The following is an 18,491-nucleotide window of genomic DNA, read 5'->3' as shown; positions in this document are numbered from 1 at the left end:
ATAGCTTCAGTGGAATGGCTTAGTGTAACTTTTGATCTGAAGGGATCATTGCCATAAGTGGTGTTTTATGTTATCTTAGTCTGGGGTGGGGGTGGCATCTTGACATTCACCATAAAAATAGTCAATGATTCAAACTTCAATTGAATGCTTAATATTTCAGAAAGGATAAATAAAAGATGGCCATTTTTCATGGCCTTTTCAAGATGTTGGACCAAACATCTTCTGCCCAGATTAGCATGAAGAAGTACATAAATACAAATAAGTTCAATGCTGACTACTTGTATACACCAGGCATACCAACCTTCTGACTTGTTATACAATTGAAAATAAATGTTAGATAGTCAAAATTGGTTATAAATTATAATGGATTCATAGGTGGCACTTTTCACAGTTGCAACCAAAACTTAAACTAGTAAGCATCTGGGATACTGGTGGTCATCTAGTGGGAATGAGGGAAGTTAATCTGAAAGAGTTACTCCCCTTCATCTATATGATATATAGACAAAAATATGTTTTTGTCTTTCAGTGAAGGCTAAATTTGGCAATAGCAAAGAGTAATATAAATGTGATCAGGTAATGTATTTGACATAAAGACTTATTCATGTACAGTCATTTGCATAAGAATGGCAACAGTTCTGCCAGTGGATTTCATCTGACAAATCAGATTGGTTCCTTTCTGTCAAATGGTTACAAAAGGAAGGTCACATAAAGGGACAGTACTCTACACATTCTGCTGAGTATGGTCAAGCTCGAAAATTCTGGCATGTAATCATCATTAGCGAAACTTTAAATTCAACTGCCTTTAAGGTAATTAAATTTCATTGAATAATCAAGTAAATAATAATAATAATAATAACATAATAAATAACTTATAAACTACTTACAATTTTACATAATAGAGCATTTGCAGTTTGACAGCTATACTGACAGCTATTTTGACAGCTACAAGCTGCAACAAGTAAAACTGTAATACCTGTTTGAAATGCGTAACTCTCTGTCTTGTTTCAGGAGTTCAGGCAAGTCTTTCCTCAAGCATCGCTTTGATCTTCCAAATATATCAACATAATCAACCCTGTAATGTGAAACATAATTGACTTGAATTGTAATAAACACTGCTGTTATATAGTCTATATTGTTTTAGGAATAAAATTATATAATTGACTGGAACTGTGTCAACAGTGCTGACAAATGGTCTATAATTTTGGAAGAATGCATTTAATGGACTGGAATTGTGCCAACACTGCTGACATATGGTCTATAATTTTGGAAGAAATTATATAATGGACTGGATTGTGTCAACACTGCTGACATATCATCTAAAATCATATAATGGACTGGAATTGTGCCAACACTGCTGACATTAATCTATATATTTTGGAAGAAAAGCACATAATTTATGGTCTAGAGTGAATTATCAAAATCATTTTTTGCTCCAGTCAACAGAAATGGATAACATTATAAACAAAGAATTTGATTTGCCAAGTAGTCAATTGCTTGTTCTATTGGTAACCATGACGAACTGTCATATAGGGATAACAGGTTCTAATCCCAGAATGTCCTATTTCTTTAATGTGCTTTTTACAATGAATTAGGGAAAAGAACTTTTATAACTGATATTTTCTGCACAAAGATATATGAAACAGTAAAACATAAAACAGTCAACTATTTTCACCCACTTGATGAAATATATCCATTATTCATTTAACAAACAAGTATTCTTTATTTGTTGAAAAAAATAATATACCTTTATCCTGAAATCTCACTTCAAGATCTTCCAGCACAAGTATATAGGTGTTTAGATTTTCATGCAAAATGAAAGTTAATTTCTGACAAGACCAACCAAGAAATGAATATCAAGTATGCCTCTTTGTAAATCTTGTTATCAGTCCTCAAATGTCAGCTCCCTGAACCTGAACAAGAGTCGGCTAGTGTTTACAGTAGCACTACTAGGTATGTATTTTATTTATATATTATTTGTATCCCAACTGAAATAGGTATTGTGAATGTAGCTGAAAACAGACGAGAAAACTTGTGAAACTAGGAACAAGAGTATCATATAATTAAATTTCTCCAATTGCTTAAAAGAAGATGAGAATAGTTTCTTTTGACTCTGTATTTAAATATGGAAACAAATCCAATAGAAAACATTTAAAGTTTTATTAAATTCTCTACAAGATTTTATGCAGGAATGTAAGTTCAAATGGTCTGGATCCAGCATTTAAGTTGTGAAACTTTCAGAATTAAAATGTAACTTAAGGAAGTGTGTAAAGTTCATCCAAGAATGTGCCTTGCTTTCCATTGTCAAAATGGAAAAAAAAATGCTTTCCAAAATTTTTGATTAGTAATCAGCAAAGAAGTGAATATGTCCAAATTGAAAATCTGGCTAATGTTGCTAATCTGAGATGATATTTGTCACAAAACTACTTGTATTGAGTTAAAGTGTGGGCATTTTGTGTGCATACAGTCAAAGTGTGTGCATTTTGCTGATAAACCCACAATACTATCAGTGGCTTTATTCTTGGTGAAACAAGCTGGCAATATTCTGAGTCAGTTCTTAGAATCTGCTGAACACAAAGGCAGACAAAAGACAAATACTAACTTCTCAACCATTTATCGGTATATTCATGTAATCTTCAACTTTTTGTTCATGGTGGGAAATGTCTATTGGAATTTCAGACAATTTAAACCTGCTATACATGATATTATTATGCTGATGATGTCAATGATGATGAGTATGGTGATGAAGATGATGATATGAACAATTCATTACAAGAAGGAAATTCTTTGTACCATTCTTCACTGCTGTCAGTTGCAGGAGGTATTGATTCCTGCAGCAGTCTTCCTTCCTCCTCCTCTTCTTTTTTCTGTCTCTCTGCTTCTTCTCTTTGCTCCTTTTCCCTTCTCTCCTTCTCTTGTTCCTCAGAGATTGCATCAATAACTTTCTTCTGGAAGTCTACCAAGTAATATTGACTCCCATCCTCATCTGTAAATTTACGGTCGAAATATATCAAAACTATCAAATTCTAGATAATCTTAAAGAAGAACTGCTACATTAAATGAAATGAACTGCTTTGTTTTCTTCTTGTACTTCTTCTCACCTTCTGTAAATTTAAAAGATTTATCTGAGTTAAATGAGTGAATAGCCAATCGTGTGCTGAAAAATGGTGTTAAACACCACAACAACAACAACAACACTGTTTCACTATATTGGTATCGTTTGGAGATTGATGAGTAAACTTAAGTCTATCCTGTTTCACTATATTGGTATAGTCATGAAGACTGATGGGTCAACTTAAGTTCACACTGTTTCACTTTACTGGTACAGTCCTGAAGATTGATGAGTAAACTTAAGTTTATACTGTTTCACTGTATATTTGTACAGTCCTGAAGACTCATGGGTAAACTTAGGTTTATACTCCTTCACTGTATCTTGGTACAGTCTGGATGATTGATGTAATAATACAAAGAGCCATTTAAAAGTGAATGGTACGTACCAGAACTAGAAAGATCAAAAGTAAATTGCTCTTTCCATAAATATTCAAGGCTCTCTACAGGGTTTTTCTACAAATGATTACACTAATGTAAATGTAGTACTGATGCACACACTGATAAACGATTCTAGGTTTTCAATATCATGAACCTGTTTCAAAACCTTGCCAGAAAGTGTTCCCTTTATCAAAATATCAATGTATCCATTATACTGATGTTGGTGTGCATTTAGAGTTTGTAAAATGCAATACCTAAATGCTTACCCATTTGGAATTCCATTTGAGTCTCCTACTTAAGTTACTGTGTTAACATGATGGATACTAGGAATGATGCAAATTGCATTTTGTCATCTTGCATCAAGTTAGTATACACACAAACATATTTCATTCTAACATGGGGATCTTAATAGCTTCGAAGCAATAACCTAAAGCAAAATCCCAAATGGGGTGAGGGGATAAGGTGGCAGGAAAGATCAAGGGAATAATATTGGCTGAATAGCTGAATTTGCCTGTTCATTTGTAGCAGCTGTATACATAGAACCTCTTACTCCCTGCTGCAGCATCTCACTGATCTGAGATCCTGGATAACTCGCCTGTGTTTCAGCTTATGAGGAATGTACGTAGCTCATTCCCATCATTCATCTATAACTGGTCCAAGCTGTCTTAATGACATCATTATGACCACTGCCCATTATGTAATGATGCACTGCCCCTGTCTTAATAACATCATTACCATCACTGCCCATTATATAATGATCCACTGCCCCTGTCTTAATAACATCATTACCATCACTGCCCGTTACATAATGATCCACCTCCCTGTGTTAATGACATCTTTATGCTCATTGCCCATTACATAATGATCCACTGTCCCTGTCTTAATAACATTACCATCACTGCCCATTACATAATGATCCACTGCCCCTGTCTTAATAACATCATTACCATCACTGCCCATTACATAATGATCCACTGCCCCTGTCTTAATAACATCCTTACCATCACTGCCCGTTACATAATGACCCACCTCACTGTGTTAATGACATCTTTATGCTCATTGCCCATTACATAATGCTCCACTGCCCCTGTCTTAATAACATCATTACCATCACTGCCCATTACATAATGCTCCACTGCCCCTGTCTTAATAACATCATTACCATCACTGCCCGTTAGATAATGATCCACCTCACTGTGTTAATGACATCTTTATGCTCACTGCTCATTACATAATGATCCACTGCCCCTGTCTTAATAACATCATTACCATCACTGCCCGTTAGATAATGATCCACCTCACTGTGTTAATGACATCTTTATGCTCACTGCTCATTACATAATGATCCACAGCCCCTGTCTTAATAACATCATTACCATCACTGCCCGTTACATAATGATCCACCTCGCTGTGTTAATGACATCTTTATGCTCACTGCCTGTTGCATAATGCTCCACTGCCCCTGTCTTAATAACATTACCATCACTGCCCATTACATAATGCTCTACTGCCCCTGTCTTAATAACACCATTACCATCACTGTCCATTACATTATGACCACTGCCCATCACATAATGCTCAGCAGCAGAGGGGGCGGACAGACCAAAAGCTTTTTGCACAATAAGCCCCCCCCACGGAAACTATTCGATAGAAGCGTTATTTCGTCGAAATAACACTTTTATTCAGAAAACGAGACAAAAAAAAATGTCCTTGAGAAATGCTTCGCATTTCCAGAAATGCTTTGTATTTCCGCTGATATAACGCGAGTTACTTCAATAAATCCGACTCGTATCCGACATAATTTCCACGGTGAGGTATCATCGAAAAATCAGGTGTAGTTTGCGCCCCCTCTGCTGCTCTACGAAATGAGTTTCCAAGAAAACATTTTTATGTTAACGGAATTAAATCATTGATAAATAAATAATGGCAAATATCGGAGAAGCACTCACAACTAGATTGGCACGACAACGACTAGCCGCGATTAAAAAATTTATTCCTGTCCGTGATTCCGTCAGAGAAAAATTAAAAGCAAGACAAGAAGCGCAAGTTGAGTTTGCAACATCCGCGGAGGAATTATTTAAGCCTATTACAGCAGCTACTGGTGAAGTTAAAACTGCAATTGTAGGAAAACCTGATCCTGCTGACCCTACCAAATCAAAACGAGGTTTACTTCAAGCAATAGAAGAACTTAAACAACAACAGGCAGATGCAGGTGCTGTAGTTGATCCAGGTGCCGCCGCCGGAGTAGTGGCAGTTGCTAAGGAAACATTTATTAATAAATTTACCGAAGATGGTATTACTGAGATAAAAAATATTCCGCTTACTAACGTGGATGAACTTAAGGAGTTTTCTGCTTGGATTGTCTTAAATTATCCTAACCGGCAAGATTTTCTAAAACCAGGATCTGCCTCAGGTATAACTCAGGCTGATTGGGGGGATTATGTTTACAAAATAAACCGAGGTATTTCTCGAATATCTAGCACTGATGATACCTATAATTTTATAAAAACTGGCGTAATTGGGGTTAATAAGGAACTAAGAGACCAAAAACTGAAGGCAAAGGAAAGGGAAAGACAGACAAAAATACAGGAAATGGAAATAAAAAAGCAGGAAAGGGAGGAAGAAAAGAAGAAAAAAATAGAGGAAAGGGAAATGAAAAAACAGTTAAAACTACAAGAGAAAAAACCACCAGCTCTAAAAATAGAGGAAAAGGAAATAAAAAAACAGTCAAAACTACAAGAGAAGAAACCACCAGCTCTAAAAATAGACCCGGTAATGACACTGCCTGATCCAGTTGAATTCGATTATGAGTTAAGAAAAAAACTTCCGCGTAAACCTCCCCCCCGACGTAAGTCACCGCGTCTCTCTTCTCCAGAAGAGGAAGAATATAATTTTAGTCCTCCTTCTCCTCCTCCTCCTCCTTATCCTACCCCTTCTCCGAAGGGAATGGTGGAAGGCGAAATGATAGAATTACGAGATAAAATACAAAATGAATTAAAAAATTTAAAGGAGAGAAAAGAAAAATTAAAAAAGGAAACACCGAAAGAGAATACCTACTCTAAGATAGAAAAGATAGAAAAAAGGGAAAAAGCTCTGTTTGATGAATTTATTAAAATAACAGAAGAACTAAATAGAACAGGAAAAGGTTACACTGGTCGCGGATATAACAATCACATCTGTCCTGATAATATCGTCGATGACGTATCACGGTTAGAAGTTCTCATCGGAGGAAGACGTGCCGGAAACAACTCTCACGAAATCATAAATGAAGCCGCAGATATTTGTCAGCGATTATTTCAGCGTGGAATTATGGATATCGGCATTTACCGGGGACTTATTGATGAACTCGCAGACGGTTACTACAGCGACTAGTAATTAAATTTGCTAGCAAATTCAGTTAGATAAACAATAATTAAATAAAATGATCGTGCACAATTCTCAGCCTGGACATGCTAGTGTATTGCAGGTCCGCGTAGTAAACTCGCGATTACCAGTCTACAAAGTAACTTACGGTGATGGTCTCGGTGATACAATTACTGGTTTGTTTTCAAGAATAGCCCCTAAAGCGATTCCAATTGCAAAACAATTGTCGATGAAAGCTATTGATGTTATCAAGGATAAAGCACTTGGCACTGCTGGTGATCTCGCCGGGAAAGCATTCGCGTCAATCAAGGACAGATTGACACGATTAATTCGCAGACCAAAAACTGTTAAATCACCACCACCGGTGAAACTGGCCAGTACTGAACTTATGCCCGCGGACGTCAGTAAAGTAATAAATCAGGCTGCCAATCAAAAACTTGCAGAGCTTGTAACTCAAATACCTGAACAAATAAATACGAGTCTGATATCAGGAAGCGGAATTTCCCGAAGTGGTCTTCGTTTTAGACGACAATAATTTTATATAAAATGTTTAAACGCGTATCTGATCCAGCATTTGATATGGAAGCACCAATACTCAAAGACGAATCCGTGCGCGATTATCAGTATTATTCTTACGAAGCAAGAAATCCTAATCAGCGAGGACGAATTGAATTACAAGTTCAGGACACAAGTAGATATTTCTTGCCCGCTGAAGCATTTCTTGAAGTCACGGGGGAACTTGTAACAGATGTTCCTATTGATACACCATACGACGCTAATATTCAAGTTGGGTTTGTTAACAACGGTATCATGGCACTATTTAGAAGTGCCTCATACAGCATTGACGGGAGAGAAATTGAAACAATTCAGGATAACGTTGACGTTGCTACAACAATTGTCGGATTAGCACGATACTCAGATGATTACACCAGATCGGCTGGTCCGACTATGATGTTTGCTAAGGATAATTATGATGAACCAGATGGTAGACCTAGCATTATTAGACAACCATACAACCGTGCTGCTCCTGCTGTTCTTAATAATGATGTTGAAGATTTAGTATTTTCCAACCCTAATTATAATTTAGGATTTAAGACACGTCAATTAATGTTGGGGGATGTAAGGAGGAGATTCTCATGCGCAATTCCACTGTCTCACATCTTTGGGTTCTGTAGAAATGTCAGAAAGGTTATTTTTGGAGCTAAGCACACAGTTGTATTTGTGCGAAAAGGTGACGACAACGACGCTATCTGGCGAGACGATGATCCCGCTGTCGCTGCCGGTAAAGTAATATTATCAAAGCTTGCGTTGTGGATGCCAGTAATGTCTCCATCACTCGCTGAAGAGCAACGGTTACTCTCTTTTATGGACACAGGAGGTAAATCACTGATATCATGGTTAACAACAACAACAGATTCTATTCAAGGTGCTGGTGTTGGACAATTCACGTGGCATATCTCATCACAGCAGGGTGTGTCAGCACCGCGACATATTTTCATAGCACTTCAGGCTAACGCACGAGTAAATAATCAAACCCGATCACATATGATATTTGATAAACTCGCTGTTTCTGGGGTTTCGCTGCGAATAAACGGACATCAAGAACCATCCGAGGATATAGTGATAAATTTTGAAAATAATCAAGTTGCGTGTGCGTATCATCGTCTAATGACATTTATGGGACGCGATCAAAATATTGACACGGGTTTGCAGATATCACAGTTGGATTTTACAACGCTGTATCCGATTTATTACTTTTCGTTGGAACATCTTGATCTAACAAAACAATCTGTCGTTGATATACACTTCAAGGCTAACGTTGGTGAGTTTCCCGCTGCAGTTGTTGGTCCACCTGCAATTCCTGGTGGTTTTAGAGCTGTCGCGGTTATACTCTCCGATAAAGCAATGCTGCTTGAAGGTGTTGGCGGACGAATGAGAGTTATTGACGCTCCAGTAGAAAACATGTAACAATTAGATTAGTTTCTGAAATATAATGTCATACAGTCACGTTAATGTCACCTTGACTTCCGGTCAAACGAAGAAATTGCAATCGAAGAACGCAAGCACGTGCGGGACATCAATAACGTTAAAACGAGATCAACTTGGTAGTGGTCCAAACAAATTGTCATTGACGGCCACTCAGCTTAAACATTTTAATAAGGCGTTAACAGCAAAAACTGGTGTCAGACTTGATTTTTCTGTTGCAGCTATCAAAGATATGACTAAAACCGGTGGAATATTTCCCCTCATCCCAATACTCGCCGCTGCAATTCCAGGATTACTTGGCGCAGCGGCAAAAGCTGCAGCGTTAGGTGCAGTTGGAACCGCAGCTGGAATGGCACTAAAGAAAGCAATCGGAAAGGGGTACAAAAAAAAGGGAAGCGGACTAAGACTACCGGGAACTCCCGCATCCTGGTATCCAAAAAAAATCTAACGCAGAAACACTCTGAATTTCCGTTGACGCTTCCAGCGTTAAAGCTTCCAGCGTCCAATTTTGATTTACTCGATGCTGTTAAAAAATTACGTATAAAACATTTCCGGGGGGTATTTATGCGAGATCAATTACCGACGCGGCCGAATAATCCAGAAACTGGCATTATCAATCTCGACAACAAAGATGGTCCGGGAACTCACTGGGTTGCTTACGCGATCGATCCACGTGGAATTATCTATTTCGATTCGTACGGTTTAGCACCGCCAACTGAGTTTCTCAGGTATGTCCGCGGAGTGCCTCGTACTCTCAACAGAAGATTTTCTAATATTCCAGTGTGGCAGTCGACGTTACCAACACAAACATTAGTTGATCCGCCCATTTGTGGGAACGAGGTTTTAAATGTTCTTGATGCGATCTCAAGAAATCCAGCAACGTCTCCGCATCGAGTAGTGCATGAATATACCGCATCGAGAAACGCTAGCGTTTCCAATGCTTAGCATTTTTGGAAGTCCAAAGGACTTCTCACGCATTTGAAAAACAGCAATAAGAATAATGGTGGATATTTACGGAAGACCTTTCACAAGAAAAGTCAAACCTGGCACAGATGTTGATCTCTCAAAATATGCGACCCGAGATGAAGTCGATAATCTTTTGAATATAGCTGGAGTTGACCCAGATGAAGTTGCTATTTTTCAGGACAAGCAGGGAAAACTAAGAACGAGCAACATTAAGTGGAATGATATAATTCGCAGAGTTCTTGGAGCTACCAAGGATAATTTCGTTGCATTTAGTGATGGCGGCCGGATCAAGGACTCGAATATATCAATCGCAAGCATCAAAGACAGTATTGATAAAGGTGTTGATAAATGTGTGAAAAAAGCCGGTGACACGATGACAGGCGAACTCAGCATGAATGGAAACAAAATAACCGTACTCAGAGATCCAGCCTCGAACGACGATGCAGCAAACAAACAATACGTCGACGCGCAGTACAAACTCGTTGTTGACCTAGTCAGCGACAAAGTAACAAAATCCGGCGACGTAATGACCGGCGGACTTGACATGAGCGGCAACAAAATAACCGCGTTAGCAAATCCCGAATCCGACCAGGATGCGTCAAACAAACAATACGTGGACATCGTCAACGGTAAACTAAATACGCTGCGTGCAGAGTATGATGTTCACGTGGGCGCGTTTACAAGACTTCGAAGAAACTTCTCAAAAACTGATGAGGCCGTGGATAAGTTCTTTGGGGATCCTCCAGTCGTCGACACGAAACTTTCTGAAATCATACCAAATCTTACTAATAACGCCAACGATATCAATAAGATTAATACCCGGTTAGGTGTAGTCAGAACGGAAAAAAGTTTTTCAGATCAAGTTCAGATAATAGAAAATAACATTAACACGATCAAACAAACACAGCAGAATATAGTATCGGGTATTCCTGAGATCGTTAACAAAACCAGTTTGATTAAAGTTCCCACTGGAGTTACTCCCGGGCATATCACCAACATCGTATTCACGGTATCATCGGGATTCGCAACATGGTCACGACAAAATAACAACACTATCAAATATACAGCAACAGCCACCGGTGTTTACAGGTTGTCTGTGTTTTCAGCCGCTAAATTTGAAATCTTCACAACATATCCTTGGAGACATTCCACCGATAAGTATTCCGGGGTTTGCACTGTAATACTAAACAGCAACGCCGAGGAAACATTTATGCTTGAAGCCGCCGACGATACTTTAACAGCAACATCTTACTGGTTTTGTTTGGAATTCGTCGCTGCAACGCCTCAATTGGTCACTGCATAATTGAATCGCATGCGATTTAAATAATGTCAACGCAAGGACTCTCCGAGTCCTCACACAAAAGCGTTTCAACGCCGCGCGGGAATGAATATAGATACAATCAGGTCTATGAGTGGCAATCAGAATTAAAAACCGTCATTGACGAGCTTAATCGTAAAGTAAGGAAGTATAAACGCCGCGTTGTAGTATTGGATGTTATGGTTTATTCGGTATCTACCGCTGTTGCATCCGCGGGATTAATACTATCAGCGATAACTCCCGTGACTGCAGTAGTCGCTGCAACAATTTGTGTTTCTGTGACAACAACCACCGCCGGCGTCTTTGGAATAATAGCAAAAAAAATATCATCATGCGCGAATACAAAACTGCACGATTACACAACCAAATTAACTACCGCCGTGACCGCATATCAGAAACTGTCATCGCTGATATCATCAAGTCTCGACGACGGAACGATATCAGATTCTGAATTTACGGCGATGTCACACGCGTACAATGACTATTTGAAAAGTTCAGTAAATAATAACGATGGCAACGCCACAGGAATTGCTTCAACAAATAGCCACAAACACAACACCGGTAAAAACAACGATGATCTCAGTGTCCTCGACGACACCAGAATTCAGCATTAATTTTCCAACTCCTATCCCCGTTAACGAAATCGCGTTGGCGAAGCTCAGTGTGTATCACAGCTGGCCCAATATCAGGTCGGCATCATTTTCCGGTCAGCAGCCGAATAATTCGTTCGTGTTCGGGAAACCAAGTACAGACCCACAACGTGAACTTGAATGGGATACAATTACACTCCCCACTGGGAGTTATCAGATCGAAGAAATCAACGCGGAAATACAACGCCAAATAAAACGAACCACCGGCAAGGAATCCAAAATATCTATATCCGCACACGAACCAACACTGTCTACGGTCATTGAAATCTCAACACCGGGATACGCTGTGGATATTTATAACAGCTCAATCAGAACCGTATTAGGATGGCCACAAGACCCTCCCGTCGAGGTTAAAACGCGTCCACCACCACCATCGAAGTCGGATTTCGAGACCAACAAAGAAGTACTACACGACCTCGTCGGGGATCATTTATTATTTACAGATAAATTACAATCCGGCGAGGCCTGGGTTACAACCCCACCTCCCCCCTTTGATATAAAGATAGATTTCAAAACCGGGAGATCCCATTATTACATTATAGAAAATGATATAGAAGCTCAGTTTTTTAATCCGATCAAACAAGCACATAAACAACAGCTAGAACTGTTGCGAGTGCATTTTCAAAGTTATATCTTTGATATAACAAGTGGAACTACAAGCAGTTCTCGGAGTGAAAAGCATTCTCGTGATAAAATTATCACCATCATAGAAAAACTAAACAAACTCGCATCCGCGATGGAAATTATAAATCAAAAAATAATCCAGTATCAACTGAATTTCGAGGGCGATTACGGAAACAAAAGACAATTGGAGTTTTTTGCAAACCGATTTAGTATTTCCGTGAAGGATATTCCGGATTTTAAATTTTCTGGATATAACGCACCCGCGCTACGAAAATCAGTCCAAGTTCTCATCGATGAATCCTACAGAGATATTTCTAACGCGTACACGCGAACAAAACCACAACCTGTTATTTTAAGACACGACAACAGTACAGCATCCGATGGCAGACACATATCTCCCCGGATAGTTTCGATCACAGATGTGGTCGCGGTCAATCTTGTATGTGATGTCATCGATGGCAGTTACACCGCCGGCAGCGCTAGCACTGCTCAACAGGGGTTTATCCTGTATACGTTCACACCAAAAGACCCCCCCGGTTTTCTGATTGTGCAAGAACCAATCAATGTGGTCTATCTGCGGTGTAATAATCCGTGGTTGTCAACGATAAATTTTAAACTCGTCGACCAACACGGGAATCTGTTGGACCTGCGTGGCGAGACTGTTAGTATAAACTTACTGGTGAAATCCTGAAACTGAAAATGCAAAGCATTTCTGGAAGAGTTTCCACGCTGGCATTTCTGAGAAACTCTTCGAGTTTCCACATTTAAAAAATTGCAGTTGTGTATAATGCGCGAGTATATCCATGTCCGAGTTCGCATACATGACAAACAAATTCTCAACACGGCAATCAGGACCGCATTTGGAAATGCAAGCATTTCTCATGCAGGCGTTTCTTCGGACCCTGACACTGTCGAATTCCCCGTCGGAATAGTCGTTGACGACCAAGTCGTTGACGACCACGGCAACGAAGACTTCTTGTTGACACGGCCGCAACAGGAACAGTTACAGAAGTATCACACGATCACAGTTTTTTGTGACCAAGAACACATCATGAACTATTCTCATTCGTGTATTGATGCTGAAACACTCAAGCAAATCTTAAAAATCTAAGGACTTCCTGAGAAATGCTTGCATATTTCCAGAAACGCTAGCGTTTCCATAGTAGAATTTCAAAGACAAAAAAAAAATAATACTTTTTTTTTACTCTTGTAAACTCACAATGGTGTTTCTGAAAACGCTAGCGTTTTTACGTTAGACTTCCAGGGAAGTCTCTGACTTCTCAGAAATGCTTAATGTATCCAGAAGTCCTTGCATTTCTGGAAATGCTTGCATTTCAGAGCAATCGGAGATTTCCGCGTCGGAATTTTTTATTTGATTTTTTAACAATCTCACTCGGGAATTAATTAATTTTCGAGTCTCATACTCGTGTGATAGTGTGCGACGAATACTTTCAACTGCACGCGTCAGTGGAATAAATTCGGGTATTTGTTCATTGGTGATCTCGGCAAGTGATCTATAAATGCAAATTTGCAGCATTTTAATAAACCTGTATCTGGAAGGAAGAGTATTTTTCTTCGTTGATAGCTCATTCAAGGATTCAAAATCCGACATAACTGTGGCCGGGTCTGTTAAAATATTAAAACCCCGCTGTTTCAATTTTTGAATTTCATCAATTACGATTCTTACGTTTTCGTAATTCATATTATTATAACATTTTTTTTTATCTAATACGGAAAAATGTTTACATTTTACATATGTGAAATCAGAGATTTTCAATGTAGTTTTTGCATATCCGAGTTATCGTCGTCGACGACATAACAAAATGTGATTTTTTGATTTAATTTTTTGGACAATGCTGTTTTGGTAATACCAGCTGCGACACTCCGTACAGAAGGTGAACAAATACCGAAATACTTCGCGGCGGCATATACCGACGGGAATACCATTTTGTCACCGGTCTGTGTATTACGACCCCGGACAGGTCTTACAACTTTACTACCACATCCTGTTTTACCCAACCGGCAGTTATTGCTCTGCGTGACCGCCTGAAGATTCTCTATGGTATTATTTCTAATATTCCCATCAATGTGATCAATGACAAGACCTTTGGGAATCTCTCCATGGAAACATTCGTAGATGAAACGATGGTAGTAATAATGTTTTCTTCCTCCAACACAGAATCTTAAATAACCTGAATTATTTACATAACCGACTGGTTTCCTCAACCTGCAGTTTCTCACTATGCCATCGCGTGATGCTTCATAATTTTTAATAGTTGGATGTGCAACAAATTCTTGATTCATTATATTACAGGCAAATCATTTGTCTAATTCATAATTTGTCTGAAAACTTATTTATGTAATCATGCTCGGAGAAATTCAGGGAGTTATCACGGTTTTTTTTACCGTAATACCGTTTTAGTTCTCGATAGCGTTTTCCGCCACACGGTGAACACAATTGCGTTTTTCCTCGTGTTCCAGCACCACATCGGATACACGGAGTTGGTCCCGAACTTCCACGACGAACCTGCTGAGCGTGTTGTCCGCAGTATTCACCTCTACAGGGTTTATCACACGGCTTGGTCGATTTTAGTCTGACCCATTTGCATTGGTTCATTATACAATATTTCCCTATTTAAATACTTGTCTTAATTATAATAATGAGCTTCTCAAAATTATCCAGGATAAAACCTAGAAGTTTCCAATTCGGTCGGGGTCGATTCGATCTTGACCGGTTAACTTTTGATCGACGACGACGAAAACTCGGAGCGGTAATTGGTGTTATCAAGAACGCCAAGGAAGAATTTCGTCGTGATGGTGCCGCATATGTGTGGTCGACATATAAAATCATAAACGACGAAGATATCATTGATGGAACTATCAACGACACAATCGCGCGTAACATAATTGGTTATCTCGATGATAAAAAATATTTCATTCAGATAAAATTTATCGTTGGTGTCGAAGACGATGAAACAGATGAAATAACGTGGATTATCAAAGACAAACTAGATCCTGTTCTTGATTCCCGTAGGAAAACAATTCTATTAACCAAAGATACCAACCCGGGAGTACTTGTTGGGATTGATGCACCGTATTATGCTAGAGCGTATCCTGTAACGGCAGTCGTTTACGGAATTTATTCGATGAAGAAACCACACGTTGATAAACTCTCACCGATGAAAATGTCAGAGTTGGAAGTCCAAGGACTTCTCACGTCGTCATTGACAGAGTCAACGGATATAAAATCCTCGGAGATAAAATCCTCAGGGTTGAATTGTGTAGCCGAGCGAGTAAGGGAACATTTTAAAAATGCAGCACGAGGGAATGGCCTAACACCGCTAAGACAAGCTAAAATAGCAGCATGGGCGGCAAAAGTAGCACGCGATGGAGCGTCAATAAATGATGTTGCCGAGCTCGAACGATCATTAAAATTTCCTATAACGGTTTCATCATTGACCGGTGAGGTATTGTACAAGAGTAAATACGAGTCACGTGGAGCACCAATAACTATTATCGATCATAACAGTCACGCCTGGACTGATTCGGTTAGAATATTTCCTCGAGACCGTGTTGTAAAGTATTATTCCGAGTTGGAAGCCGATAATGGTTCCACAAGTGAAAATGCAAGCATGGGAACCACTAGTGGTGAAACTCAAAATGGAAGTCCAAAGACTTCTATGTTTGATTTTATTTATCAGATAAGTAAAACCGATCCAGTGTCGTTGTGGTTATTCCGAAGTGACCTCGAAGGTGAGTATGATCAGTTTGTGAGACCCAGCGGGGAGGTATTCAGAACAGCGGAATTACATTACAAAATGAAAAAACTCGCAGAAAAATATCATGCGCGGGACACTGATACGCTACTGACAAAGTGTTTTACTGTTCCGGGCGTTGTTACGCATATAGCCCGAGAACGAAACTCATGGAAACCAACTCCGAAGAGTTTTCTCGAGGATATTCAGCAGAGTTGTGTCGAATACGGACACGGTGGTTCGTGGAATACCAAGTATGATCACCGCAATATGATATCCGTGGATATGACGGCATGTTATCCAGGAAGTTTTCTTGGGCGTGGAGAATGCAGTGAGTATTTTGCGCGGTTTGGTCATCCTACAAGCTCGATGACAAGAGTATCCGTGAACGGACCATTACCTGATTTTGACCTGACCGGGTTTGCTTGTGTGTCGTCGTTTAAATTCGCTACAGGTTTACATCCTGTGTGTTATGCTTGGTTTGGTAGACATTTCGTTGAACAGCGATGGGCACCGATAGTGTTATTGCGATACATGCTTGACAGTCAAATACTACTATCGCTGACGGTCAGTACCGCGATTATATGTTATGATCGTCAAACCGAAGTTTGGTTGCCAACTCCGCAAGTCACCGTAGAAATTGAAAATTTCCGAGAATATCCAGAATCTTTTATCGACACTATCATCGAAAGAACTCCTGAAATTTCCCGAAGTGATGAAAGCGCCGCAAAAGATCTAGGACGAAGAATAATAGGAAAATTTACTCAAGGTGGAGCGTATGATCATAAATTACATCATAGTCGATTAATCATGGACGAGGCCGAATTGGATCTTATTGTCGCTGATGCCGCCACGAATAATACGTTTTGTACCCGCGAAGATGTGTTTCTGTCAAACGGGGAAAAATTAGGAACTGTTGTTAGTTACATCGACGGAGAATCAGCTCAGTATACACACTTGAGATCTTCGATGCTAGCTTATGTGAGCATAAATCTGTTGTCGATGATTAATAGATTTCCCACTGCGGCAGTGAGAGTTGCAACGGATTCATTCTACATCGACAAAAAACACTTAGCGGAGTTGAATAAAGTTATACCGGGTAATTCATCGTCGAGAAACGCTAGCGTTTCCAAATCCGAAGGATTTTCATGGGGATCATGGAGAATAAAAAATGAAATGTTGCATGGATACTGCGAATCGGCTGATGTTGTCATCGAGGATGAATATCGCGGTGCAGAATTATCAACTTCGACGACGGTGACAACTTCTCTGCCATCGGTGCACGATCCTGTTGCACGACATAGAACAGTTTATCTCAACGGGGCTGGTGGTTCCGGTAAGACAACTCGCGCGATAGAATTATTTAGAAACTCTGACATGATTGTGTTGACTCCCACACATAGACTTGCCAGGGAGATGCGACAACGAGGTGTTAACGCGTGTACGTATCACAGTTTTTTCAAATACAGCGGTGGCACATGGACACCTACGCGAATGGGAACGAAGTATATCCCTGGGGTCATCATCTGGGATGAGATAGACACTGTCCCGTTGGAAACATTAAAACAGTTCTTGGACTGGTTACTAAAGAAAAATACCGCAGTTGTTATGTGTGGAGATCATGGTCAACCACCACCATTTGTCGGTGAATCTCCACACACGTGGCTGAAAACTTTTGTAGATTATTATGAGGAAATAACTAACGATGTTAGAGCACTCGATGAAACGCTGAAAGAGTTTAAGGCGTTGATCAGGCTACAAACCAATAAAGTCCAGTGTGAGATAATGCGTGAAATAATTCCAGAGACTTCGCTGAGCGACTTTTGGGAAACGTGGAAACCAGGTGATCTCATAGTGGCAAGTAGAAAGATAGTCAGGGACACACTTCAGCAGCGGTTATTTCAGTTACATCAGAAGAAATTTCCAATGCTGGTAGTGCCATTGTGTTATAGACCAGCTGATACGCGATTGCAGAATACCGACGTTGATATACCTGGGAGATCGGAAAAACAGAATTTAGTATTAAATGATATTGTCACAGTTGATATTGATGCTGTTGAACAGGCACTGAAAATGAGCAAATCCCCGTGGACGCTAGGATACGCTATGACCATCCACAGTTCGCAGGGACTAACTATTTCAGATACAACAGTTTGGATTGTTGATGATCGCATCGAGTGGTCAAATTTAGTTTATTTAGCCGTGTCAAGAGTAAGAAGGATAGGTCAGTTACGAAGAATTGTATTAGATGATGTTATCAACGACAGCATCAACAGATCAATCGCTGATGATACAATAAGAAAGAAATTAGCCGGTTACAAACAGAGCGACAAAAAAAATGGC

At 39.6% G+C, this 18,491-nt stretch overlaps 1 protein-coding gene across 2 annotated transcripts in view; it reads right to left on the bottom strand.

Annotated features, from left to right (window-relative positions):
• LOC149785957 (coiled-coil domain-containing protein 174-like) overlaps positions 1-18,491 on the bottom strand; it is a 53,176-nt gene that overhangs the window by 15,822 nt on the left and 18,863 nt on the right. For both annotated transcript variants that reach the window (XM_089976211.1, XM_089976212.1), the window contains exons 5-6: positions 2,791-2,983; positions 974-1,072 (exon numbers count right to left, since the gene is read on the bottom strand). In XM_089976211.1, coding sequence (XP_089832337.1) covers positions 974-1,072; positions 2,791-2,983 — 292 coding nt within the window. The remainder of the gene's footprint in view (positions 1-973; positions 1,073-2,790; positions 2,984-18,491) is intronic.

Source organism: Sinohyriopsis cumingii, chromosome 12 (genome assembly GCF_028554795.1).
Source record: "Sinohyriopsis cumingii isolate HCF-2022 chromosome 12, ASM2855479v2, whole genome shotgun sequence".
NCBI classification, from domain to species: domain Eukaryota; kingdom Metazoa; phylum Mollusca; class Bivalvia; order Unionida; family Unionidae; genus Sinohyriopsis; species Sinohyriopsis cumingii.
This window is presented reverse-complemented; position numbering and strand designations above follow the sequence as displayed.